Consider the following 26,863-nt stretch of genomic DNA (forward strand, 5'->3'; position numbering starts at 1 on the left):
ACAATTCCTGTGCTGTCATTCCACGCCACAGGCTCCCTGTCCTGGCTGACTCCTGTGCTCCCCTCCCTGCATTCCCCTTCCACGCCGGCCTTGCTTCATGTAGCTGCCACGTGTTGTGTCCCAGCTCTGCTGTCCCTGTTCCCTCTCCTGCCTCATTTCCCTTCTCACACAGTGTGTTCCATGTGGGTTTTCTGCATGTAAGAAGGGGTGGCTGGAAGGGATGGGCCCTGGTGGCTGTCACCGAGCCTGGGAGGCCTTGGAGCCCAGGGAGCAGCAGGGGCAGCGCTGGGCTGTTCACTCAGCAGGACTGAGCCTGTGATCTCATGGGAGCCCTCTTTTCCCTCCGTGCCAGAACCAGCTCTCCGGGTATTTGCTGAGGAAGTTCAAGAACAGCAATGGCTGGCAGAAACTCTGGGTCGTCTTCACCAACTTCTGCTTGTTCTTCTACAAGACTCACCAGGTGGGCAGGTGTAGGTGAGGGGAGGATGGTCAGGGTGGTGGGGGGAGCTGGGGGTCCTTGGCTTTCGGCTCCAGGGGCAATCACTGCTGTTTGAAGGGGAGTAACAAGGGGAAGGAGAGGCATTTCAGAAGGAAGCTGGTCTCTGGAAGGCTGTGGGCACTTCTTGTGGGACTAAAGGATGTGAGGGACACAGCAGCCTTTGGGCCTTCTTTGCCCTCTTCTCTCTGTGCTGGGCTTCAGCTCAGCCTGACAGGCCCCAGGGATTTTTCTGCCCATGGTGCAGCGCAATCTTTTCATCTTATTAACCAAATAAGCTGTGTTTATTAACCCAGTAATTGGGTTATTCTGGCTTCTTGCCTTGAGGGCACATTTATTTTGTGAGGGTCACTTTACCTTTTTTGTCAGATCTGTGCTTCAAGTACCATAGAAAGGGTGCAGAGAAGGAGGAGGGAGCCCAGGAGGCAGTGTTGGGCAGAGGAGCAAAAGCAAATAACTGTGAAAAAAATTGAAAGGAGTTGGGGGAAGGTTTAATTATAAGCAGTTGGTGGCCTTGCAGAGGATTTGTCCTGTTGTCTCCTGAACAGGAGTGCAAAGCTCCCCTGTGGCACACAGGCTGCATGGCAGGGGTGCCCTGCACTCAGGGCTGGCCTCTTGGGCTCTTGCAGGATGATTTTCCCCTGGCCAGCCTCCCCCTGCTCGGCTACACGGTCAGCTGCCCCGTGGAGGCGGATGGCATTCAGAAGGATTATGTCTTCAAGCTGCAGTTCAAGTCCCACGTGTATTTCTTCAGGGCTGAGAGCAAATACACCTTTGAGAGGTAATTTTCTCTTTTCTCTGTCTCGATTTATATCCTGCTCTTCACTCAGTGGTTGGTCATCCCATCCTCTTTTTCCTACTAGTCTGAGTGATCTTCCAGCACATTCTCAGGGATTACATTCCCTTCTCCCCACTGATGATATTTGGAGATCCCTCCTCTGACAGAATGCTCCTCTGTGTGCAGAGAGCTGAGGATACACCTAGAGCTGTGAGCTGTGAGCTGTGCTTGGTGCCAGGAGCTTCCTTGGAGCCAGGGAGGAACGTGGCAGGGGAAGGGCTGTGGGGTGCTCAGCTCCACCAGCTCTTTGGGAGTCACATTTCCAGGTTCTGTAAAGAGTTCTTTGGTTTTCATCTTCCATCTCTGGGAGCAGAAGTTATAACAAGAGGCTGAGAGCAACAAGTGTAGGGTTCTGTGTAATTACATTTTATTATTGTCCTCTATAATTACAATTAATTGCTCTTAGGGGCTTCCACAGAGGGTCCCCTCTGTGTGTGAAATGCACCACATACAAAATCTTGCTGCTGTGGTTGGAACCCTTGCACTGGGTCCTGCTGTGCAGGGTCCTCTTGGGTGTTTTGGAATGTGATTTTACTGAGGTGTCACAGGCCCCCCCTCCTTGGGAGGGTGCCCCACACTGGTGAACAGCTGAGGTATCAGCTACCTGAGCCATAGGTTTGGCTCTTTAATGCCCTGGGCTCATGTAGGGATTCCAAGGGAAAAATGCCCAATCTACAGTGGATTTGTCTTGCTTTTTTCACTGTTGCTTTGCTTTCTTCCACATGAGCAAGCCCATTACCTATTTCCTAATTTCTAATTTATTGTTAAAAAAATGAATAATTATTGTCAGCTTGTCATCCTTGATAACATTGAGGAGAGAACACAGTGAGCTCTCATGAGAGTTCTCTGGAGCTTAGAGCACTGTAGGCTGGTCACTTGGACAGGCAACCACATCTCAAGCTGTCCCTTTGAAGAGTTAATTTTCCAGAAGACTTGTAAATGAAAGAAAATGGCTGGTTTGGGAAAGGGGTACAGCTCATAACAATGGACAGGATTACCTGTGAGTGAGGGTTAAGCATTTGTCGTGTCTTTTCTTGGCAGGTGGATGGAGGTGATCAAAAGAGCCACCAGCTCTCCAGCCAGGTCGAGCCTGCTGCTGCCCAAGGAGAAGGACACTCACACAGACTGATGTGGGGCAGAGCTGGACCTCTGCTGGCAACACCAACAAAAGAGGCAGGTGGGAACAGGAGTCTCTGGAGCTGACAAAGCAAAGACCCAGGAGGCTCATTCCCCCCGGTATGGAATGGGAGTGAGGGGGCTGCAGACAGGGATCACAGCCATTCCCCGAGGTGTGGAAGAGGGTCAAGTCTGTTCCAGCTGAGCCTACTTAGAGAGAACCCAACAGCAGCAGTGCTGCAGCACGCACATCGTGGGAGGGTTCTTGTTCCATCTGCCTGTACAGTGACACCTTCACCTGCCCTGAGGGCAGGCACCACCTTCTTTCTACGCTTTGACTGATGATCAGCACACGTGGGAGAAAAGCAGCAGCTCCCAGAGGTGCAGCTGGCTGGCAGCAGTGGCTGCAGGACTCCCAGGCTCCCTGTCCCAGGTGCTGCACAGGGCTGGCGGCACAACCCATCCTGCCGGTGTGACCATCAGCCTGCCTCAGACAAACAGGACACACAGAGCTCACTCTGAGCAGACACTGCAGCTCTCCCAGAACAGCTCTGCTCCTCAGGAGCTGCCAAGGCAGCAGTTTTCCAGGGAAGCAGGAGGACTGAGTCTCTGCTGAGCTGCCGAGGTGTTGGTGTGTTGTGGATCGGTGCAGGGGGTGCATGGCTTGTCCTCTGAACTCAATCACTACTCTCATATCACAGCTCCAGTTTCTTTATCCTGTAGTAGGAGTTAAGGCATGGGATGGCAAACGCTCTCCACTCTGGTGTGGGTGATGTTTTCAAGGCGTTTAAGCACTGTAGGAGAACAAGCCTCTGAAAGTCACTGTTGCTTGTGCTTTTGTCATGCAAAGACTTCTGAAAATCCCTGATCTTCTCTTTCAGTTCAGGGCGGGATCCATCTTCTGTTTCTCATGAAGGTGTAAAAGTCACTGGATTCCAGATGGAGCATTAGTGTCTGTGGACTCTATTAAATTTCTGTATTAAATCTGAAATGTTTGCAGCTTGTTCTCTTTTGTAAAGCTGTCACCTTTGGGTGCCTCCACAGAAGGACTGACATACGCTAAGTGCCACAAGATGCTGTTGGACGTGGCTTGTGATGGGCTATGAGGACTCTGATTTATATTAGATAGAAAAATGTTTGAGTACTAACAGAAGGAACAGTGCAGTGAAGCAGTGAAAGCAAAAGGAAAGTATTGCATGCTGTGAGGGTGGAGGAATGTGGAGATCCCATGGGACAATGGGAAGGACAGAGGCCAGCACGAGTGTTCAGTTGTGGTCTCAAGCATATGTGGGATGAGGGCTGAAGGGAGGGGGAATCCAGAGGGATTTTCTTGCTTGGCATTTGCATCCTAGAGGAGTGACTGCAGATCCAGCCTTGGCACCGCTGTCACGAAGAACATTGTCCCATCTAAGTTAAATGTACTTAATTTATTAGTGTCTTCATTTATTATTTTTTTAATTATCTGTTGTAGATGTTTCCATGTGGATTGATTAGACATGTTATACCGTGGCTGAATATGACTGTTCAAAGTAAATAGCATCTTGGTATAAAACTCTCTCAGCCTCTTATTCCTGAGCTCACCATCCCCATTCCTGGGCCCACCATCCCAGGGCCAAGTCACTCAGTAGTTTTCTACGACTCTGGATCTCAGCCCACCCTGCACCAAGTGCTCTCCATGCACAGTGGGGATGGTGTGGAGCAGGTGGCAGAGCTGCCTTTGAGGAGCTGGAGTGAGCAAGAGTCTTCCCTTAAGGTTTGTGGGCTGGTGAGTGAATGATCCTTTAGCTGCTTCTGTGCTGAACCCCAGCTTAGCACCTCTGCTCACCAGGAGCCTCTGGAAGGACAGCAGGCAGCAGAAGTCCCTTCTTGCTTTGGGAATGCTGAGCGCAAATGTCTGTGTCCAGCTCAGGCTAGAAAAGCCAAGCCCATTGCTGTTCCTAGCAAAACTGCAGCTGCCTTACCTCAGTGATGAGGAGCATTGCAGAGCCTCAGCTGTGCCCTTCCCCCCTGTCCCTGCCCAGGGAAGGACAGTGACAAGGGTTTGAACACAAAGTGGCATCTCCTGAGGGCTCACCCTGTCCCTGGGCTCACACAGGCTGAGGATTGCCTGTTCAGCCCCTGCCCATGCAGGGCCACATCTGTGCAGGGATTATCACCAACGATGGAGGCTCCACCACCTCCCCGGGCAGCCCCTGCCCCGCTCCAGCCCCCTCCCAGCTGCAAACTGAGGCAGAGGAAGGCAGAGATGCCCTGGTGCCAGTCGAGCCTGAAGACTGCAGCTAATGAACAAACTCCACAAAAGCCTGCAGTGCAGGGTGCTCCAGTGCACAGCTACACCCTGGCCAATAGTGTGGCCTTCCTGGAGTGGCAGCAGAAAGGACTGATGTACCTGCAGCTGTTCCCTTTGCACACACAGCACTTGGCTCTGGCTCTGGGGTCTGTTACACATCCATGAGGAAGATGTGGGGGAAGACCAAGAAGAATGCAGAGAAAAGCAGCTGGAACCAATCCATTTCCCCTAATAACACAGTTACACCAGCCTCATTTGTTTTGTTACTTTATTGAAAGTGGCAGATCCCTTTCAATGTTTTTGAAAACTAAACCCATTTTTGCTTTGAATACTGGACGAAGGGTGTGGGGACTGTTTCCTTTAAAAAGTTTCGTTGCACTGCAGAGCATGCAGTAACGACACAGGTACCTTATCAACACGTTTGCTACTGCTGTGAACAGCACCTCTAAAAGCAGCAGGGGCCCTCGTGCTGGCCTGCAGCCTCTGCCTTCCCCCTCTCCAAGCATCCTGTCTGTGCATTGACTTCTCCTCCCAAGGGAAAAGTGGGTTTGTTCTGTTCTTCCTGACTGCAGGCTCTGAGCTGGCTCTCAGCACAGAACACTGCTCTGCCCCAGAGAGCCAACAGCAGCACCTCTTCTCTACTGTGCAAGTTCATAGTGTTGCTGAGGCTGGATTTATCCATCAGGATAAACAAAGGATGGTCACTAGGGAAAGGGAACACCATACACCAGGATCAGGGAACGTACTTGCAGCCCAGCACTTAAAATCTGCAGGTCTAAGTACCAAAAATCAAGCCTTGTTTCTAACCAAGTAGCCTGTCATTAAAAAAACTGCTGAACAGCTCCTGCCTTTGTTTTCAGTGGCTCTGGGGTGAGCCATATCATCCACATACAAACACCCAGACAGAAAGATCTGGGTAACTGAGCTCTTGCTGACTTCATGGGAATCTTTTCATTTAGAGAGCAGCTCTCTAAGCTATCAGGGGTTATTTTCCTAAGTCTATTTTTCTAGACCTTTAAAATGTAGATTTAAGATCTGTGTGCTTACCTGAATTAAAGATTTGCTTTATAAACTAGTATGATACAGAAAGCAAAGCTCCTGGGGGTGGCTCTGCTGGAATACCTTAAGCAGCTGACACAGTAGTAGATACTTTACTTTCTGTGCTACCAAACACCACCCCAGCCTGTCAACTGGAGCAGAGCCCTGGCTGCAGCGAGTCTGGATCCCAGGCAGAAGGAGGAGCCAGAAAGGGAAGGTTGAGAAGGAGAGGGAGGCCTAGAGCAGCTTTTGGGAATCCCCAGCCCTTCCACACTGCTGTGGCACCCAGTCTTCCTGTAGGGCACAGGTTGCTGCATCAAAAACTGCTGTGCAGTGTCCCTGTGCCTTGTGAACCAAAGCCCTGCTGGTGTCTGCAGCTGCTGTGTTCCCCCACTCCCCTTTTTAACCCTTCTGCCCCACGAGGGCCGGCACAGCCCAGACCTGCACTGCCCAGCCTGGCCAGGAGCGCCAAGGACAGGAGCTCCACGTGCTCCCACAGCAAACACACCCACCTTGCCTTCTGCTCCCTGCAGACCCACAGCAAGTTCTGCTGCTGCCTGAAGTAGATGAGCTAAGGCCTAATACAAAATGATGTCCCAGAGCCAAAAAAAGAACAATCAGCAAACCCATCCTCCTAGGAACTGACAGGCTGGGAAAGAGCAACCGTGTATCAGCTCAGCTGCTGCAGCACTGGGAAGAGTTGTTACCTGTGTGTGAAGGGCTTGAAGTGATCCTCCAGAACAACTGGAGAGCTGGTCTCACTCTCCAGAGGCCCTAAATGCCTGGAGAGCTTCCCAACGTCCCTGCATTCACACACGACTGCTCAAAAACACTTCTTTAGGAAGGGCAGGAGACTAAACCCATCAGACTTGCCTGTGAAACATATATCAATGGAAGAGAATCTCCCTTTTTCCAGCAGCCAGGCATTTACCAGAAACAAGCTGTGAATCAAACCAAGCCAAAATGGACACATCCATTGTAGGAAAACAATTAAAAACTGCATTGATTACATTGTAAAAACAATTAGACCACCCATCTCAGGTTCTGCAAAAGGTCTGAATTGTACTTGCATTGCAAACCCCACCCTGGGTTATCACGGAAACACGGCTAACATGAAGGCTCTGAAATGTCCTGGGGTCCATCACAATGTCACATCCAACGGCAGATGGTGGTCTGGATTAGAGATGTAGTTCTTATGAAGCTGGAAAAAATCCTTCCCCCCTGACACCGAGAGCAGGGAATGTGCGTGTCAGCGGGCAGAGGTCAGGTGGTTCCGGCTGTGTGAAAACCTGCAAGCAAGAATTGACGGGGGTGAACTGCTCAGCACTGGCTGCCTGAAGCTCTCACCTGCAATAACACTCACCAGCAGGGCTGCAGGGGAAGGGGCCAGCCTGGGTGGGGCTGTCCCCACTCCCACTGCCAGTTTTTGCTAGATAAAATGCTGACAGACAAAACCAGCACTTTTAACAAGAAGCCAGGGTGTTTGACACTTCTTCAGGCTTTCAACATTCAGTTTTAACCCAAACAGAAAATTTCAGCACTAGTGTTTTATGGTAAGAAAGCAACCAGGTCTTTGAGGTTTTACAAGCCCCTCCCAAAACAAGTATCTTGTGCTTCTGCCCTATCCAGCAGTGTCATTTCTAGGCTGACAGAAGTGAATGATGCTGAAACAAGCACCTGTCTGAGGCACCCACACACATCTGTGTGCAGCTCCTGCTCTGTCAGAGGCTCAGGTTTTACAGTACCCCAGGACACCTTCTGTGACTCTGGGTCAGCCAGAACAATGAGTGTTCTCTTCCTGGCTTTAAGTGATTATCAGAAGAGGGTTCTACACAGTCTCCTGGTGTATTTGCTTGGAAGCTCCAACGATGTAGAAACAGCAGCCCTCTAGGATGGCAAATTGTAATTGGTCCTTAATATCTACAGCTCTGCTTGACAGCAGAACGTAGGGGACAACCCAGGGGTCAGGCCCAGACAGCACAGGTTTAGGAAAGGTGGGTCCTGCATGACCAGTCTGATCTCCTGTGACCAAGTGACCCAATTAATGGCTGGGGAAAGGCTCTGCATGCACTCCACAGTCTCAGACAGCATTGTCCTGGACGGGCTGCAGCCCATGGCCTGGACAGGCACACACTCTGCTGGCTTAAAAACTGCTGAGTCCAGAGAGTGGTGGGGAATGAAGTTAAATCCAGCTGGGACTGATCACTGTGAGGGTTCCCCAGGGCTCAGCGTTGGGACTAGGCCAGTTCAATGTCTCTGTCCATGATGTGGACAAGGAGACTGAGGGTCCCCTTAAGTACATTCACAGATGTCACCAAGCTGGGTGACAAGAAGGCTCTGCAGACGGATCTGGACAGGCTGGGCCAAGACCAATGGTGTGAGGTTCAACAAGGCCAAGTGCACTGCACTGCAGTCACAACAATCCCCTGCAGTGCTACAGGTTTGGGGCAAAGCAGCTGGAATGCTGCCCAGTAGGAAAGGCCTGTGGGACGCTGCTCAGCAGCAGCTGAACATGAGCTGGCGTGTGCAGGTGCCTGGAAGGGCAGCCACTGACCTTGTGCCAGCAGCAGTGTGGCAGCAGGACCAGGGCAGTGGCCATCCCCCAGTGCTGGGCACACCTCGAGTGCTGTGTCCAGTTCTGGCCCTCACAAGAAGGACATCGAGGGGCTGGAGAGTGTCCAGGGAAGGGAACAGAGCTGGGGAAGGGATGCAGCACCAGGAGCAGCTGAGGGAGCTGGGAAAGGAGCTCAGCCTGGAGAAAAGGAGGCTCAGGGGGGACCCTGTGGCTCTGCACAACTCCTGACAGGAGGGGACAGCCAGGTGGGGTTGGGCTTTGCTCCCAGAGAACAGGGACAGGACAAGGAGGAATGACCTCAACCAGTGGAGGTTTGGAATCAGGAAGAATTTCTTCATGGAAAGGGTTGTCAAGTATTGGAATGTGCTGTCCAGGACATGGTGCAGTCATCAGCCCTTGAGACGTTCAAGAAACAGCTGGATGTGGCACTCAGTGCTCTGGTCTAGCTGACACACTGGTGATGGTCAAAGGCTGGATTCAATCTTGCACATCTTTTCCAACCTTAATGATTCTGTTCTATTCAGTAAGTATTTGAGTTACAAGGCACAGACTTTAACCCACCAGAAAGAAATGCTTAGAAAGCCTAAGTTCAAGGGTCTAAAGACTGTACAGTTTGGGTTTTCTTTATAGGGGCAGTGAGAGCACAGAACAGCTTCTTTTGGCATGGTAAAACACTTCCAGCCTGCTAAGCAGGGAGGAGCCAAAGGTTAGGTTTCTCTCTTGGTAAGGAAAGGGTGAGATTTAGGATAGCCTGCTGTGAAAGGGAGAAAAGCCAAATTCATGTTAAATAAAGCTTGATAAATCTGTGACCAGGTTACCTGTGTTGGTACCTGCAACACATGGATGTGACTGGACTTGGTGCCAGCAGTGGAGCCAGCAAAGAACTAAATTCTACCAAATTACATTCCTCCACTGGTTTAATAAATAATTCTTGTCAGTATACCTGAAGGTGGGCAAGCAGCGACAAGCTGCATGTAGTGCTTTAAAGCACATTCCTTGCAATGAAAGAGATATTTATTAAGAGAAAACTTTCTATCCCAGAAGTGATGCCAGTGAGATTTTGCACAGTCCTTGCTGCTTGGGTGATGGGACCAGCAGGACATCATATGCACATAGGTATGTGTGCAAGATGAAGGTGAACAGCAGCATCTTCCTGTGCCCTACAACCAACACCTACACTAAGAAACCTGTGAGTGTGAGGAAAGGCTTCTGAGGCACAGGAACTGTTTCCACTAAATGAAAGCAGTTCAAAGAAGTGCCACAGGAGCTGTCAGGGCAGCTGTGATCAGCACTGCCTTCAGTCTGTCCTGGCTGCTCGGCGCTGACCTTTGCCCAGCCCCGGGGCACAGGAGCCGCCCCAGCTCTCACTGGGGACTGTCACTCACCTCTGGACCCGCTCCACCATGTGTGCTATCAGTTTGTCAGAGATGCCTGGGCAGGACTCCTCGGCCAAGCTGAAGGCGTTCTCCAGCTCCTCCATGGCTCCCACGTTGCCTCCCGTCTGCTTGTGCTTATCTTTGAGCTGTAACCACAAACAGGGCATTAGGTCCTCATTCTGTTGCAGGAATCACTGGTTGAGAAGTGCAGCACTGACATTAAGGCCCTTTCCCTCTCATTATGACTCCACCAGGGTGTAGGAGGGCACCACATTCCACTTAAAGGAACCGAAAAGAGCTCATTTGTAGGTCAGGAGGGTAGAAGTCCAATGTCTGGGGTTCAAATTTGCCTCCAGGTACTAATGGCAATTGAAGCCCTTACCTAGCAGAACGTACTCTTAAACAAACTAAATGTTATAAGAAATGGATCAACAGCCCTGAAAACTTGTAAGTAGTAACAGCACAAAGAACTCCAGGTGTATCTCAGGCAGTACAATCACCTTTGCTGCTAATGACAGCCCAGCACCCAGACACACACACAGGCTCACAGGCAGGCTGGGCAGAATATACCCAACGCCAGGAGTCAGTCACCACCACTTTTAATAACCACAAAAGAGTCCTGAGTTGCTTCTAGTGACTGGGAGGCCAAGGAAGACAACTGCCACAGGGATCCTGAGCCCCTTGGCCTCCAAGAGAGCTTTACCAAGGGGGGCAGGGGAAGAAAGTCCACGACACACCAAGACCTCCACACACAGCACCCACCCCAGTTCACATCTCTCATGGTCAGTGCACTCTATCTAGGCCTCTACTTGCACACATTTCCAGCTGTTAGTCTGAAATAGCTACAGCTCTGTTGAGAAGGAATGCCTGACAGGTCACTGGTGCTGAGCCTGGAGGAGTCTGTTGTTGGAAATCCTACATTTCCACCCCAGGCAGCAGTTCCCTACCTTCTTCCCACAAGCTCTGATATCACAGCCCCTTCCCCAGGGCACCACCACACAAGGAGCTGAACAACAATCAAGCATCCTGTTGAACAAGCAACGTCTGCCAGCTTACCACTGTCCAGTTCAATTAAGCTCTCATTAGGCCCTGCTGATTAAAGGGCTTTACATAAGCCTCAGAGTTCTTTGCCTCAGTTGTAGGCTCAGCCTTTCCTGTTGTTGGAGCTCACCTTTTCTCAGAAAGCAGAACAATGTGACTGCTAATCCCCAGCTGCAGTCATTGCTGTGCACCAAGTGCCCTGCTGGGAACAAACAGTTCCCAGCCAAAAAAAAGCCACTGTCCCCTCAGTGGGGCACCTGAGGGTGTGGGAACACCCCCCACACACCTCTGCTCAGTCAGAAGTGTCAGGGTGTGGAGGGCAAGTTACACATCAAGGATACAGATTTCTTAGACCAAAAATGATTGTGATGTTAAAGCCAAGGATTTGATGTGTGCTACCCAAGGCTGCCCACCTCAGAACAAGCACAGGGTGTGTCCTGCAGGGGAGGTGCCAGTTTACCATCAGCCTTTGATGCCAAGCCCCTGGCCCTCAGCCTGCCCAGCAGCCTGTGATGGGAGCAGTGTGTGCTGGGCTGTCTGCAGAGGAGCTGTCCCACTGCAGAGGAGCTCAGGCTCAACCTCACCAGGCCCAAATATCATTTTACCTCCCTGCCCCACACTGTTCCCAGATTTGCAGTTGTCCAATCTGTTAATGACTCACAGGCTGTTTTCAGCATTAAAATCCAAAAACACACATGCAGAGAAGGCAGATGGAAAGAGTACAAAGAACATCTCTGTCAGATTTCCATTCACAAAGTTCAGCCTCTTCAGCAAAAGAGAGCATCAAGCCTTGCTGGTTTAAGATGCAATAATACAACAGAGAGGAGGACAAAGTTTTCAGTTCCTCCCAATAGCAAAGAATAACACATGCAACCAGCAGAGAAGCAGATTTCACCTGGAGAAGTTTTCTTTCAAGTCCCCTCTACTGCACACAAAAGCCAGGTTATTTCAGAGATTGCACAGAACCCTTCCTGCTCCCAATTTCATTCAGTGAGATCTGCAGAGCCAGCAAAAGTCTAATCAAAGGAAAGGGGGATCAACAAACTGGGGCAAGGGAGTCAAACTCGCAGAAATGAAATGTCCCAGAAGCCACTTCCTGCCTGGAACTGGTGCAGCAAGGTGAGTAAGGAAAAGCACAAAAATGCATTTACAGTCACAGCCCTGAGCACTCTGCCCCAGGAGGCTCCTACACTGAACAGAGACCCAGACATCAGTGACTGTGCTGCACAAACAAACTGCATCACAAAACAATATGGTTTAATGTGGTTTCCTCTCACAGCTCTAGGCCTACAAGAGCCAGGTCACGGACCTCATGCTCTGATCTCTGAAAGTCAAGCCCCGTGGAGCACACAAGAGGCTGGTTAGATAAACTCCCAGTTTCCAATGCAGAGCAGTCTCAAGAGCCTGATCTTCACAATGACCTCTGGTTGCTGCCATGCACCAAACCCTCCCTCCACATAGCAGTAGACCTGAGAAAAGAGCTAAGCCCCTGGAGAAAGCCCAGCTCTCTGCTCAGAGAGCTCTCATGCCATCAGGATCCAGAAGAGTAACTCTGCAGGACCACAGAAGGGGTATCTGTCACCAGCATCTCAAGAACAGAACCCTGACATGCAGCATCTAATTGATTTCTTCCAACGCCCCTCTGCTGGAAAGAGCAACCAGAGCTCATAAGAGCAGCCCCCTTATCCTCCTCTTCCCTGACAACATCACCCAGCCGGAAAGGTGAGCTGTCACCTCTCTGCTGATACAGACACCATCCTATCGTTAATGGCAGCTCTCACTTCAACTCCACAGCCCCATCCAGACCACAAGGCAGGGGAACTGGGCTGGTTTTCTAACCCATTTCCTCTGCCTGCCTTCCAGAAGAGAGGTGTCGGGGAGCTCCTTCGTCTTGGGATTCTACCAATGACAGATCAAGAAATGGCCTAGTAACCAGCAAAGCCAATTCCTGCTCTCACCCCACCTTCCCCTCAGTAACTCTGCTGTGGACATGCACAGTGATAGGCTCAAGTACCTCTCTGCTCTAACAGGAACTGCACTTCAGCCATGGACATCAGAGTCTGGAGCTGCCCAGGCATCAACAAGCCTAAGATGCAGGTAAGAGACAGATACTTCTCTATCAGATCCTTACCAGAACACAGATTACCAGAATCTGCCTTTCTTCCAAACACAAGTGTTTTCAGGAGGACATGCCAGGGACACACTTTCCCCACATATGGTCTAGCCCTCTGAACTGGTGCAAATGCTTCAGAGTCCCTTAACCTTACTAGACACCTCACCACCACCTCCCTTCCACAAATCCTTCCCCTTTAGCTATCTATGCCAGGTACCTCTTCATCTCCAACAGCAGAGACATCAAGAAGGTTCTACTCACCTCCCCAAAAACTGGGTGAACAAGTGTGGAGAGACACTGTGACCGTGGTTGCCTCTTGATGGGCTCAGTAGGCTGGAAAACAACAACAAAAGAAGTTACAAGCACCAGCAAAAGCTTCCAGGACACAGGAGGTACAAGGCCTTTGGTTAATTCAGCACCTCTATGGCTACCCCATCACCAGATCTTGGGAAAGCCACAAGTCACAGTACCCTGATGATGTGGAAGAGGCAACTCTGGAGCCCTTGGTGCCAGACTGAAGGAAATCTCAGAGAGAGGATGAGTGCCTGGTGGCTTCCCCAAGACACCCAAAAGCTCCTGTTAGTTCAGTCCACTTCAGAAAGAGCAGACAGCACACAGACCTTCTGGGAACCATGAAGAGCCATTCCTTTGTGCAGCTTGCTCAAGGAATTGGGGCGAATGGTTGGTGGGAATGTCCAGATTGGACCCTGGTCTCCATCCTCTGCATCTCCATCACTGCAAATGAAAAGGGGAAAGTCAAGACAAAGCCTCACCCCCATACATTGGAGGTTTGCCCATACTTTCCCAGAATCACAAGTTCTCCCCACCTGACTGCCATATTGCTACAAGCCTTCAGGCTTTTCCCCATCCCAGAAAAAAATCTGAAGAGAAACCACTTCAGTCTCTACAGCACAAATCCAGCATCAAAGAGATCTGAGCACAGTACTACACTGTGTTTCCAAATCACCACATTCATCTCTCTGATCCAGCCAGCTTCAAGAAGTTTCTAGTGCTAGTTAAAGTTAGGGGAATTTCAAGACAAGCCAAGCTCACAATGTGAGGGGCAGACTTAGATGCTATAAACCAATCTCCCCAAGCCCTTGGTAATTTGAGTCACTGCCACTGGAGGTGAAGAGCTCTGTGACACCATTCTGGCAATGAGGTGCCCTTTCCACACCCAAGGCCCATAACATGACTGTCCTGTATGGCAGTGCAAAGATTTACCTGAGTACACACACACACCAACACAGCTCTTGCCACAGTTACTACAGCCTGGAGCTCTTGTAGTTAATGAAAGCTGCATGAATACAGGCAACAAGAGCCCTGTTCTACTCGTTACATGCAGAATAAATGTTTTGTGTCAGTACTCTGAGTCCAAGAGGCTCCACAGGTTAAGGCCAGAACAGAGAACTGAGTCCCACTGAACAGGAGGTAACAGCCTGGCTCTTCAGGCAGACCTCACTGCTCCCACACCTGAAAGCTCCAAGATAAGATCTCAGGTGGGAAAAGGACCTGAGCTGTTTGCAGCAGGCTGCCCTGGGGCCAGCAGGGGCATCCCTGAACACAAAACATGTACGTACATATCGGAATCACCAGAACTGGAGTCCTCTCCGTGGCCCTCTGACTTCCAGCGCTTGAACCGATCGATCAGCTCCATCAGGAATGAGGTTTTCTTGGTGTAGCGTGTGATGAACTTGTGCTTTAGCAATTCTTTAGCTGTTGGCCTCTGGAGCACACAAGGAAAGCAGGTCACATAACCATCTCTGCACACTAAACATGCAACTCACTGACTTCAGCTGGAATCACAGAATACCCTGAGCTGGAAGGGATGCACAGTGATCAAATCAACTCCTGGCCCTGCACAGGACAGCCCCCAACAATGCTGCCAATCCCCCACAAAGCACCTGAGAGTGTTATCCAAACACCCCTTGAACTCTTGGCAGCCTTGGGGCCATGACCCTTTGGAGCTTGTTCCAGTGCCTGACCACCCTCTGGGGGAAAAGCCTTTTCTGAATATCCAACCTAAACCTCCCCTGACACATTCTCATGCCATTCCCTTAGATCCTACTGCTGGTCATCAGAGAGAAGTGATCAGTGCTCGCCCCTCCACGTCCCCTCATGCCAGGCTCATGTGTCCATCCTGTAAGCTCAGCAATTCTCTCTCTACGGGATTCTGGAACCTTCTTGTTGAAGGAATTTTTGACCTTTGCTACCTTAACCCAAATTCACAAGTGGGCAGCAATACTCACAAATCTAGGATCCTTATTGAGGCAGGCTTCCACAAACTCCTTGAAGGGCTTGCTGTGGTGACCCTCAAGTGTTGGAGGATTGTTTTTGGGGATCAAGAAGAGAACCCTCATTGGATGCAAGTCAGAATTTGGAGGCTCTCCCTTTGCTAGTTCAATAGCTGTAATCCCAAGGGACCAGATGTCTGCCTGGAAAAGAGAAGAACACAGAACAGGAAGGAGCAATTCTACAACATGAAAGCACAGTTTTAGGACAGCTAATCACATATATCTGATGAGGCATCTCATGTCTAATACACCAACTTCTCTAGGAGACTCTGCATCATAACAGAAAAGAATAATTCCTGCAGTAAGCAGCACTTCCAATCCCTGTTTCTGTCCTGGCACCACTTCATGTACAGTAGCTCCAAGCAGTAACCCTCGTGCTCCCAGCTCACCTTGAAGTCATAAGCAGACTGTTTGATGACCTCTGGTGCCATCCAGAACGGAGTCCCCACAAAGGTGTTTCTCTTGATTTGGGTGTCTGTCAGCTGTCCAGCCACCCCAAAGTCAGCCAGTTTCACATCTCCTTGTTCCGAGAGCAGCACGTTGGCAGCTGTACACACAAATAAACAATTGAGTCTGCTGGCCTATGAATCACTCCCAGCCCACACAGACCTGAATACTGAGCAGAGCTCTCCTGTGCCATCCTCCTCCACCCCAGTGATAACCCTCAGCCTGCATTTCCAGCCTCAGGCCCATTCCCATGCTTTGAACTCCACTGGGTAACAGGGAACAAGCTCATGCTCTTTGCTGGATCAGAAGGGGAATATGGCTAAGGCAGGAGCAGGAAACAGATGTGAAGGGTCACACTATCAATTAGATGTGATTCCTGGTTACACAAAAAAGGGAGGGCAAAACAGTCTCTAATGCTCTTGATTTTTTTTCCAGAGTAGCATTCAGCACAGGTTAAATAGCAGATCCCTCTAAAGAGCTCTTGTACTAGTTCCCACTCACTCATAAGACTGTAGCATTGTGCAGGTGTGGGAATGGAGGTTTTCCATAGGACTTTTCATTCTAAAACCCTCCCTATCAACTTTCAGCATTTCCCCACCAGTGGCAGCCAACACCCCTACACATCCTGCAGTGCTAGAAATGTGCAGTCTCACATACACAATATCTTTTCTCCCCATCTCCCTGCCTGAGGTTTCTGTGCCCTGCCTGCTCACACCCCCTCCTGCTGTGGGTCAGGGCAGTGAGCTCCACAGCACTGTCCCAGCTCCACAGCACTGTCCCTCCACCCTCCTGCAGCTCTTTGATGCCCTGGGCTTGCTGGGACACTGCTCTTTGAGAGGCAGGTGCCAGCTCTCTCTACACTGCACGTGGCCAGGGACTATAAAAACCAGCAGCAGGATAAGCTGACACAAGCTGTCCTGATTTTCTGGGGCTGTGAACCCTGCATGAGGACAGCTCCCTTCTGCTGTGAGCTACAACCATAACGACCAGCACACACACTCTTGGGGTCCAGCAGCAAAGCAAATGTCCAGACACAAGTCAGCTAATATCTAAGCATGCTTTCATTTGACTGCTTTGCTTTAGCTCCCTGACTGTCCAAACTCCAAGAGGAGAGCTACAGATCCTTACTGTTACTCTAAACCCTAAAGATAGGAAAAGCATGAATCGTGATACAGTGACAAGCATCAGATTCAAAAAACAGCAACTCAACAAGAAAAGCAGCACTGAGAAACATTCTTTGAAACCTTGCAGATTATGGTGAATATAATACCTCTGAGTATTATGTTACTAACATGGCTTACAAGAAAGGGAACTGAGCTATCCAATCTTACCTTTGATGTCTCTGTGGATCTTCCTCTCTGAATGTAAATAATCCAAACCCTTTAGGATTTCTCTCAGGATAGTTGCTATGTAAGTCTCCTCCAGTGGTCCTGGTTTCAGCTGATAAAAGGCAGAAAGATGACTTAAAAGAGGGTGACTGATGCCTTGGTTTTTCCAGGCTCTCAGTTTGTTACTTGGGAATCTTGGCCAGGCAGGTTGTACTCAGCAGGAAGCACCTTCCTGCATACCTGATGCACATGCTACAAGCAGAATGGTATGCTGGTATTTGCACCTGGCCTTTAGTGGAAAACCTTGGGGAGATTTTCTGCTAGTTTATCAGTCTGTTAAAGGCTTTCCAAACAAACAGCAGTTCATCTCTCTCCTTGGCCTGGAAATACATTGGCCAACAGAACATTTTAACAGTTTCTCTCGTTCAGGTCTCTCTGCCAGCATGTGAGTACTGAATTTCAGCCTCTGAGACATCAGCTCTCAGGCTGTGGAGTACTGAATCAAAGCTCTTCTTCTTTCCATCAGTTCTCCTCTAACCAAGCCCCGCCTTCTCAGTGCAGTAACTGAGGTTCTGACACTCAGATAACTTCTGCTGATGACAGCCCCCCACTACACCTTCCTCCAAGTCACTGTAGGCTCAGCAGTTTTCCCTACATCATTAGTAGGGAAAAATGGGAATTATTGTCCCACAGAGAAGAGAAAAATGCTGTGACAGAATACAGTGCAGCAGGCCTTTGCCTATGGGTAAATTCTACATTTGTGTTCTCTCAAAATTTGGGGTAACCTAACCATAGACCATGTTCTTTACTGAGCTCTGCAAGCACTGAGCAATACAATGACTGTCTAGGTGAAGCACAGATTTGCACTGCTCGAAAACCACTGGCTGTGCTCACTCTTCAGTTCACTGGTTCTTTCCATCATACAGCAGCAGGACAACAGTGCTGGGACAGCTGAGCTCCATGAAAACATTCCTTCTGTCCTGGGATAAGCATAATCAGCATGTCTGTCTTGCACTGCTTACCCCTCGGGCACAGGGCTGCCAAAAAGATGGTTTGTGGCAAGTGAGTGTCTGGCTTGTGGGCATTTCACAAACCAAGTCTTCAGTCAGTATTTTTCATAGTCTAGAACTTGCCAATTACTCACCAAATCCAGGGCTGAACCTCCTCCCAGGTACTCCATGATTATCCACAGCTTAGTGCCCTGCAATCAAGAGCAGAGATAGTAATAAAAGCAGACAGAAAGGTCAAACACTCATGAGGCAGCAAGATACAAGAGTAGTCCTGTACATAATCCAAGAGATGCTGCACACTGCAGCTCTCAGGGGCTTAAGGAAGGAGATCCAAACTCCCTCTTTTCTGCTAAAACAACATTACAGAGGTGGACATGCCTCCAGCACATTTCTAACTCTCAGTCTGCAGTTTTACCTGGGCAAGTGTCCCAGACTGCCCAGCCCACAGATAAGCTGTTGCCAGACTGGAGCCCTTTAACATCTCTCCAACATGTCCTTCTTGGCACTGGCAGGGGAGCATTGCAGCCTTTGATCTCATTAACAGGCTGCCAGCTTGAAGGGTACAATCAGCAAAACACCCCTGCTACTCAGAGAAGAGATTCCATGCTGAGGTTCACAGGGTCCCGACAGAAGATAAGCAGCAGGTCCATGAAACTACAGCAGAAGGCTGAGAAAATGCATGATGGCCTTTGAAAAATAAGGGAGGAATATTCAGGACACAAAGAGCTCAGGAACTCTTTGCTGCCGTCCCACTGTTACATTCATCTCCAGCAGCCAGCACAAATAGGCCACTTCTGATCAACACTACTTCCATTAGGGATTCCTAAACCTCTTCTCAATGGAAGCAGTTTTAATAGCCCTCCATAGACTCAGTTCATATTCTTTTCACCATTTCTGATGAAGTAGTTCAGAGGCATAAATCCCTCAGTGGTACTGCCTTAAGACTGTGCTATTCTGGAAAAGTATTCCACCAACTTCCTTTCCAGAACTGTCAGACCAGGGAAAGTTCAGTCTTCAACAAATAATTTGCTCTCCAGTGAAGTACCCTGCTCTTGGTACCCCAAAGTACCTCATTTCCATGTGCTTAGCAAGTGCCTTGAAGTCCAGTCTGCTGTTAAGTGCAAATCAATGCAGTGAACAGAGCCACCACAGTTCCTGCTGCCACTCACACATCACTGTGCAGTGCCACGTGCCATCACCACTGCAGCACCCTCAGAGGAGCCCTCCCCATTCCCAAACTTCTGGCAAGGAATCACCGTGGTTTGTCCTACCTTCAAGTAGGAGCCATAGTACCGGGTAATGTAGGGACTGTCACACTGGCTGAGCACGGTGATCTCCTGCTGAATGTCCTCGATCTCATCCTCAGCCTCCTCCAGATCGATGATCTTGATAGCAACCACCTCCTTGCTGCGGTTGTCGATGCCTTTGTACACTTCACCGAAGGAGCCCTTGCCGATCCGCTCCAGCTTGGTGAACAGCTCCTCAGGATCCACCCTGGAGTGCTAAACCACGAACCAGAGATGGGAAAATTCCAGTAAGTCCCCAGAGCAGCTCATCTCCGTATCTGTGCACCTACTATGTGGATAAAGGCATTTGAAACTCATGTATTCCAAACAGTCTTGGAAACTTAGCACAGAATATATCCAAGATTAGAACTGAAGAAACCTTTTCCACAGGCTTTCCAACCCTGCAGACCACAGTGGGGGAGGAAAAGGAGGGAGGCCCAGCATGAGAATGTCAGCAAATATTGCTGTGGAAAGTGTCAGCTCCATTGGGACAGGGCTGCTCAACTGCAGGCACCAACTGGTGCTCCACGAGCAGGCATCTGTTCACACTTCAATACAGACCAGTAAGGGGTACCAGAACCAGCTTTCTCCTGGAGATCTGGATGAGAAAATGGGCACATGCAAGAAGCCACAAAAATGTTTCCCTAGCTAGCCTTCCTGCACTCAAAGATGGAAATGATTAGAAAGATCTGCACCCTTCCCTTCTTGTCTGGAGGGTGAAACGTTACACTAATATGAATTCACATTTACTGTCTTCTCTGCTGCAGCCTGATTTCCAGGCAGCACCCAGCCCAGCTCTCCTCAGACATTTGCAGATGGAGCCTCACATCTTTTGGAAGGTCAGCAGCAAGGAGGAGGCAGAAGAGCAGAATGGACACTCCATCTACCTGACCTGCTTTCTGTACCAGCCTCTTCTCTGGCTGGCACACCCAGATGCAAAGGCAAATAGCATTTCCTTCATTAAATAAGCACATCAACTAGGCAGTTACTAACAGAGAAGTACTGACTTTTTAACAGCAGCTGCACAGTTAATTCTTTATTAAGGTGAGTATGGGTAAGAAAGGGAACAAATCACAGTCACTTTCTCATGCTATTTAGTTCAGTCCACCTCACACCAGGAGGTTTTTCATGCTACTAAAATGCTCTTTGTGATTAGTTTTTCTGCCCTTTTTTTAAAATAGTTTGAAAAAAAACCCTGGAAAATATGGCCTGACCTTAGGAAGTAGCCAAGCCATTAGAAGGAATTTTCCACACCCAGAACTTCTCAATCTCACCTCCAACACGTCACCCAGTGAGAGTGCTCTCTCACAAGGGCCTTGAGTTGGCAGATTTTATCAGAGAACACAGAAGCTGCATTTTTCCATCTCACACCAGGTTCTAGCAGCAGGCCATCACTGAGCAGCCCAAGGTGTTGTTTAATGATTAAGCCAGCCTGTCATCACAGGCTGTTTGCCTTCTGTGCATTGCTATAAGCCAGGCCCAGGTGAGCTTTACAGGCAGCTCACTCAACAGGATTTCTCACAAACTCTAGCCCAAGATACAGAAGGATAACCAAATAATCCCTTTGCATCCATAGCAACACCCAAACAGGCTGTGCTTTGAACAAATAACAGACTAGAAGGGATGTTCAGAGATAAAAAGAACTGGAGATACATAGCAGAGTCTGGAGAGAGGGAGGTGGAGGGAAGAGGATTTGAGCTTGAGGAATGTTAGGGGACAACACGAGAATGATGATTGCAGGCAGGGAGAACAGTCTGACTGGTCCAGGTTCACTACACATGAGGAGCAGTTTCCACCTCTTGACTGACTCAGAGGAAAGGGCAAGAAAGTGCCCCAGACATTACTGTGCACAGTGACCTACTGCACCCTAAAAACGCCTATCAACACATCAGCCACTCCCACACATCAGGGAGAAGGGAGAGAAAGAGGATCATCTCCTAGAAGCACCTGCTCAGCTCAGAAAAGAAACACTACCCACATGAATACTGCGGGGAAGCAAACCTTCAAGAAAACATTCCTCCCCTCCCATGGAGCTTTTCCATGGCACATCAGAGAATCAGGACTGATTTCTCCAGATCAAGACATGAAACATAAGAGCACCGGCTGTGGCAGGCAGCTTTTGGGACAACCACCACTTCATGTGGCAGGCTGTGTAATCATGGACAGTTTTGTAAACAAGCTTCCAGACCTGGATGTTGGTTTATCCTGTTTTCAGTAGAACAAAGAAGTTCAGGTAGGTGCAGTGAAGGAGACAAAGCTTCCTGACAAGCAGACAGAAATTTTGCCCCAGGGACACAGGAAAACAAAGTATCTGATGGGCAGATGAGCCAGGCCCACCCCCATTAGGGTGGAAACACTTCCTTTGTAGGTAGTGATTTACCTTCCCAGTACTGACAGGAAATGCTTTGGAGTTCGCAGGTGACAGGGCAAGAGTTTGACTCTGTGGAGGGTCCAAGGACAAACATCCCTTGATGCACTGGCCAAAACTGCAGAAATCAGACTCAGCAACAGAAGAATCCTGGGAGCCAGTACAGGGCCAAGGGGTACAGAGTCATTCCAGCCACAGTTACTGCCTCTGGACCCTGCTGGAGGAGCACAGTTTGCTGATGAATTTCTTCCCTTTCTGTAAACAGGGAGGAGGAAACAGGCCCATCCCCAATTCAAGCAGGTCAGTGTCTGCTAAAGAGAACACCTTGTGAACTACCATTGTGGACACCACAAAAGAAATTACCAGGTGGCATTTTCAGCAACTCTGAATTTCCACAACAAACAAGATGTCCTGTCTGCAGGACATGGTTCAAAAGCCCTTGTCCATTAAAAACATCCAGTTTGAGACACCACACGGTGACCTGTGCTGATAAAAACGTTCAGACCTGAGGGCATAAAAGCCTCAGCACTCATCAGAGAGCAGCAAAAATGCAGTTCCCCCAATAATGGAGAGCTGCAGAACTGCACTCTCTCTCAGGAGAGAGAAGGATGCACTCCATGAGTTTGACTCTCCCCAATATACCTGCACCTGCAAAGCACCACGGTGAAGGTGTAACAAGCACCACCCCTCTCTCTCCTAAATATGAATTATCTCAGTATCAGTCATCTTGTGGAGAACCACCCTGGCTGGAAATCCATCTTCTGGAATTGCACTGCTACAAACACACCTGGAAAGCTTCATTAATAGGAACCAACAGAATCCAGATGAAATGCTTTACATTTGCTTAAATTAACACAGATAACCCAAAGCAGCTTATTAGGACCTGTCACCTTTGCAACTGCTCACCAGCTTGGGTTCTTCCCATTTTTCTTCCACATTTACAGAACCCATCAGAGCTGAAAAATGGAGCCCCAGGCCAGCAGCAGCGGCTCCCTGTTCTACTACAGCATGTGAAGCCCTTAAGGGATGGTCACTACATGGTAACTTTTTGCTTGACTGAACGCTTGTTACACAGCAGTTCAGAAGCAAAAAGCCTCCTGCTGCTCCCCTCCACTGAGAGCAGTCAGTCAGGCACTCGAGATGGCTCAGGCAGGCCTGGGCAGGCTTTGGAAGGAGAGCACACAATGTACCATCCCAGCTGTAAGTGCAGGAAGGGAGTAAGGATGCGAGGGATGATGACAATTTCCTAGTAATGTGCTCCCCTTCTGCCCTCAGGGATCCAATCTCCCAGCATAGGAAAGAAGGATGCTCTGTCCCGACAGGTGTGGGAGGGTTTGCCATCCTGACTGATGATACCATGTTTTAAAACAGACCAACTCACGGCAGCCATCAGCAATTAGGAACTGCCGTGTGTTATGAGACAAGCCTGGCAGTAACACCAGCTGCTTCATGGGGAAAGAATGGTTTGGCAGCTCTGCCACCTCCAGCTGTGGAGACATGATATCCACGGTCTTTGAGAAGATCTGGATAAGTACTAGAGAAGAAGGCTAAGTATCTGCCCTCATTTCAAAGCTACTGCCTGGAAAGATAAGCTGCATATTGGGAACAGAAGCAAACACCATTTGAACCAGCTGAAGATCTTCTCTCTGGGCTGTGTCCAGCTGGATCTTACTCTCAAAATATTCAAGAGCAAGAATCATGCCTGCATTTGTTGCATAAAACACTAAGGGCAGCTTAAAACCCTTAAACCCTTTTGGAAATGAGAACTCCTTAATCTGGGGCTGGTTGGAATTGGAATCACTGCTCTACATGGGAGAGGTCTGTATCAGAAGATTGCCAAGGCCACAATACTTTATGAGCTGAAGCTGACCAGGAATGTGGCCACTTCAAAGGGTCTATGTGGAACTACAGCCACATTTAGTGTTATTTCTGACTGGATCACTTTCCAACCAGCCAAACAAACAAACAAACATAATTTTGCTCTGCCAAACAGAGTGAAACAAGGAAGTTTGTTTCAACAGAACTCATCTGCTCTTTTTCCCTCATTACCTCCTCTGCTCCCCAGCTTCCCACCAAGCATGCTGAACACTCACCTCTGGGCTACCAAGTCTCTTTGGTGAAATCAGCTTTGTATCTGGAACCATCTGAAAGCTTCCCTGTCTATATGAAACCTGTGCACAGCTCTATGCAACTGCCAAAACCCGGGACAGTTTTGAATTTTTGGGGTATAGAAAAGAGGGAAGCTTGTGTTCAACATTCTGAAACACACCTGTTTGTGTGAGACTGCCAGCTCTCTTCACAGACAGTATTCTTTTGCTTCAGGAGGTGAAGCATTACTTAGCCAAAAAAACCTAAAGGGCTTCTCCAAGGTCAGGTAAGGAGCAGCAAATCTAGAAACAGAGCTCAGATCAGAGCTTTAAACATAAACTAACACAAATACATCACCTGGCGGAGAGAGCTTCACACCAAGACCAGAGGCCTGCAGTGCTGCATGTTCACAGCACAAGGGAGCCAAGGAAAGAGAGGAGACACCAGGTGACGCAGGGAAATGGAAGCCCAGAGGCAGAGCAGCCTGGGCAGTGGCCTGAGGTAACTCTGCCCATCAGCACCAGAACTGAGAACCAGAGACAAGTCAAGCCTCTGGCATCCCAGTGCAAGTCTCAGTCTCTTCACAGCACCTCCCACTGTGTTTCTCCCACTCCCTAAATCCCAGTGAAGAAAATTTCAGGCCAGTTCCTGCTGCCCTCCCAGCAAGCCTCAGTTATACAGATTCCACCAGGGATTCCTGAAAAGACTGGAGGAATGGACAACACAGATTGGTTTCCTATTCCAAGACCAGACAGAGTCGTGGGATGACAGGGTCTGAGAATGCCCAACATTTCCATAATAAATACAGAGCTGAGACCACTAGAATGCTGATAAGCCTCATGAGTGAATGCTGTGTACAAAAAAAGCTTCAGAGCAACCTCCTCTGCAGCTACTCAGTTTTCAGCCCTAACCAGACAGTATCCTTCCCTTTCTCTCCCTGTACAGTGACTCAGCCAGGCATTATATTTACATTTCATTCCATACACACTTTGAGGAAACAGTTGATGTGAAAGACAGCATGCAAACTAAGGTGCATTGCAAATCAATTTTAAATCAGTAAAGGTTCAGACAAAGCATTAGCTCAAACCACTAAAGCTTTTAGTAATTTTACACCTAGGAGCAGAACAGAATAATGCCCCAAAAGTCCCAAAACAGGGCTTAAGAAGACCTGTGTTTAGTATTGATATCTGCCAATAATCAAGCACACCCAGAAGCAAATTCAGAGGGAAGAAGATGCAAGTTAATATGGTTTAGCTTTTAGTCCCAAATCCTGGCATCATCCTTCCACACTCCTCTTATGAAAATGTCATCACATAACCACATCCACGGAGGCCGAAATCTCTTGGAAGAGTTATGACCCAGTATCAAATATCACTGCCTCTTATGCAGCAAAGTTACAAGCACCATTTTTCTGAGACTAATGCCACGAACACTTTAGCAAGGTATGTCTGGCACAGCGCATACACAGTTTTTCTGTTCCCATTTCTAGACTTCCCCTTCCAAAAATACTCAGAAAGCCAATGACTCCTGTCTCCCTAAAAAGAACACAGTTAATCCCAGAGAAAAGCTCCATAGTGGGTGAAGAATTCACCTTCTGCATGGCTGGCAACACAACACTATCAGCCCAACACCAAGCACAGAGTGAGGCACAGGTCAATCAGCTAACAGGAGTAAGCTGAAACCTGTGCAAGAGAGATAAAGAGTGGCAAAAAGTGATTTTCTGGTTATTTGTTTGAAAGCCTTGTATAAAGAGCAAACACCATTATGTAACCCTTGAAGAGGGTTTTTAATCACCACTTACCTGGCTAGCAAATTCTCTCAGGTGAGCCATGCCTACAGGATGGGGGTTTTTGCAAAATCAGGGAGGATTAGGATGTTGCAGCACAGCAGGAAAGTGATGATTCCTCCACTGGTCAACTGTGACAAGCAAGAATACACAGCTCTCAAGTGAGGTTCTTGGAAGCTGGCTCAGTCCCCAGAAGAGCTACCTGCATCTTTTTTCACTCCTTGATCTGAAGCGCTCCTGGAACCTGCCAACACGTTCTAAGTATGCTAGGCCCTCCTTGCACACCACATTTCTGAAATCTTTACAGAAATGCCTTCCAGATGTGTCAAGGAACCCAACTCTAACGTAACACACTGACCAAGTCCCAGGCTCCATTTTCCCTACCATCACCTCAGCACGCTCCCCAGTATTATCGTTAACCCCACAGTTCTACTGCCTCACCACCACTCCCAGCATCGTCCTCAGACACTCCTTTCCTCCAGCTCCTCCTCAGCAACCTTCTCACTGGAGCACTCCTCCGCTGCCACTGTCGCCGGCACAGCCCCTGGCAGAGCTCAGCTCAGCGCACACCTTCCTCTTCAGGAACCCCAGCGCTGCTCCACCCCGGCCGCTCCCTCTCCGCTGCTCCCCGTTCTGTTCTCCTCAGCGGCCCTTCCCTCCACTCCAGCAGCAGCTGAGCCCCAACCCGGCCCGGCCCTCTCCAGAGCCCCGACCCAGCCTCCCCCGTCACGGTGCGGCCCCACAGCTGCCCTCCGCCCATACTCCCCACTCGTCCCGCCTCACAGATCTCCCCTCTCCCGCGTTTCCCTCGCCACCATGGGCTACTCAGCGCGCCCCCCCCGGTTCCCGCCCCGCCCGGCACCCTCAGAGTCCCTCTGTGGCGCATCGCCGGCCCTGAGCGCCGCCGCACCTACGGGCAGCGCCGCGCCGCCGTCGGGAGCGCCATGCCGGGCCCTGGCGCACGGAGCCGCCGCCGCCCCGGGCTGCCCCGCGACACCAGGCGCGGCGGGGGAGCGCCGGGCCGGGCGCAACAACACGGCGCGGCGGCGGGGGCGGCCGCGCCGCGAGGCACGCCGGGAGATGTAGTTTCCACCCCGCGCCACCCGGCAGTGGGACCCAGTTCCTGGACTGCAATACCCAGAATGCCGCGCCGGCAGAGGCGGGGTGGAGCCGCGGGGCAGGGCGGCGGCGCGGGGGTGGCTGGGGCGGGGAGTCCTGAGGCGCGGGGGGCGGGCGCTGCCCGGCCCGGCGGCCCCTCGGTCCCCGCGCACTGGCGGGGGAGGAGGTGGCGGGATAGTCGCCTTTGTCCTCCCAGCCCAGCCTCACGGGGCTTTCCTCTCGCCAGCCCTGACGGGACTGTGCCCGGGAGCCCC

General features: G+C 49.9%; 2 protein-coding genes across 3 annotated transcripts in view; one reads left to right on the forward strand and one right to left on the reverse strand.

Annotated features, from left to right (window-relative positions):
* The window catches only part of FARP2 (FERM, ARH/RhoGEF and pleckstrin domain protein 2), a 73,749-nt gene extending 69,747 nt beyond the window's left edge, over positions 1-4,002 (forward strand). The window contains exons 25-27 of the mRNA XM_063408488.1: positions 353-460; positions 1,126-1,277; positions 2,376-4,002. Coding sequence (XP_063264558.1) covers positions 353-460; positions 1,126-1,277; positions 2,376-2,463 — 348 coding nt within the window. The 3' untranslated portion in view covers positions 2,464-4,002. The remainder of the gene's footprint in view (positions 1-352; positions 461-1,125; positions 1,278-2,375) is intronic.
* Positions 4,003-4,991: 989 nt separating this feature from the next.
* Positions 4,992-26,559, reverse strand: STK25 (serine/threonine kinase 25). 2 transcript variants are annotated; one of them, XM_063408489.1, is made up of 12 exons: positions 26,401-26,559; positions 25,506-25,621; positions 19,234-19,464; positions 18,097-18,153; positions 16,956-17,064; positions 15,567-15,724; positions 15,133-15,318; positions 14,464-14,609; positions 13,504-13,618; positions 13,145-13,216; positions 9,739-9,875; positions 4,992-7,067 (listed from the first exon to the last, which is right to left on the reverse strand). In XM_063408489.1, exons 2-12 carry the CDS (start codon positions 25,533-25,535, stop codon positions 7,028-7,030), a joined length of 1,281 nt encoding a protein of 426 aa, XP_063264559.1. In that variant the 5' UTR covers positions 25,536-25,621; positions 26,401-26,559; the 3' UTR covers positions 4,992-7,027. The 2 variants fall into 2 exon arrangements, with proteins under 2 accessions (XP_063264559.1, XP_063264560.1); XM_063408490.1 differs by having other exon boundaries at positions 26,405-26,557.
* Positions 26,560-26,863: the final 304 nt, after the last annotated feature.

The sequence above is a fragment of the Prinia subflava genome, chromosome 11 (assembly GCF_021018805.1).
Source record: "Prinia subflava isolate CZ2003 ecotype Zambia chromosome 11, Cam_Psub_1.2, whole genome shotgun sequence".
NCBI classification, from domain to species: domain Eukaryota; kingdom Metazoa; phylum Chordata; class Aves; order Passeriformes; family Cisticolidae; genus Prinia; species Prinia subflava.

Coding starts and splice junctions, on each gene's coding strand:
- STK25 (XM_063408489.1), bottom strand. CDS start 25,535: ATGGCTCACCTGAGAGAATTTGCTAGCCAG. Junction 15,319..15,566: donor AGTCTGCTTATGACTTCAAG/GTGAGCTGGGAG, acceptor TCTCTTTTCCAG/GCAGACATCTGGTCCCTTGG. Junction 13,619..14,463: donor AGTTCTGGTGATTCCGATAT/GTACGTACATGT, acceptor TTTCATTTGCAG/TGATGGAGATGCAGAGGATG.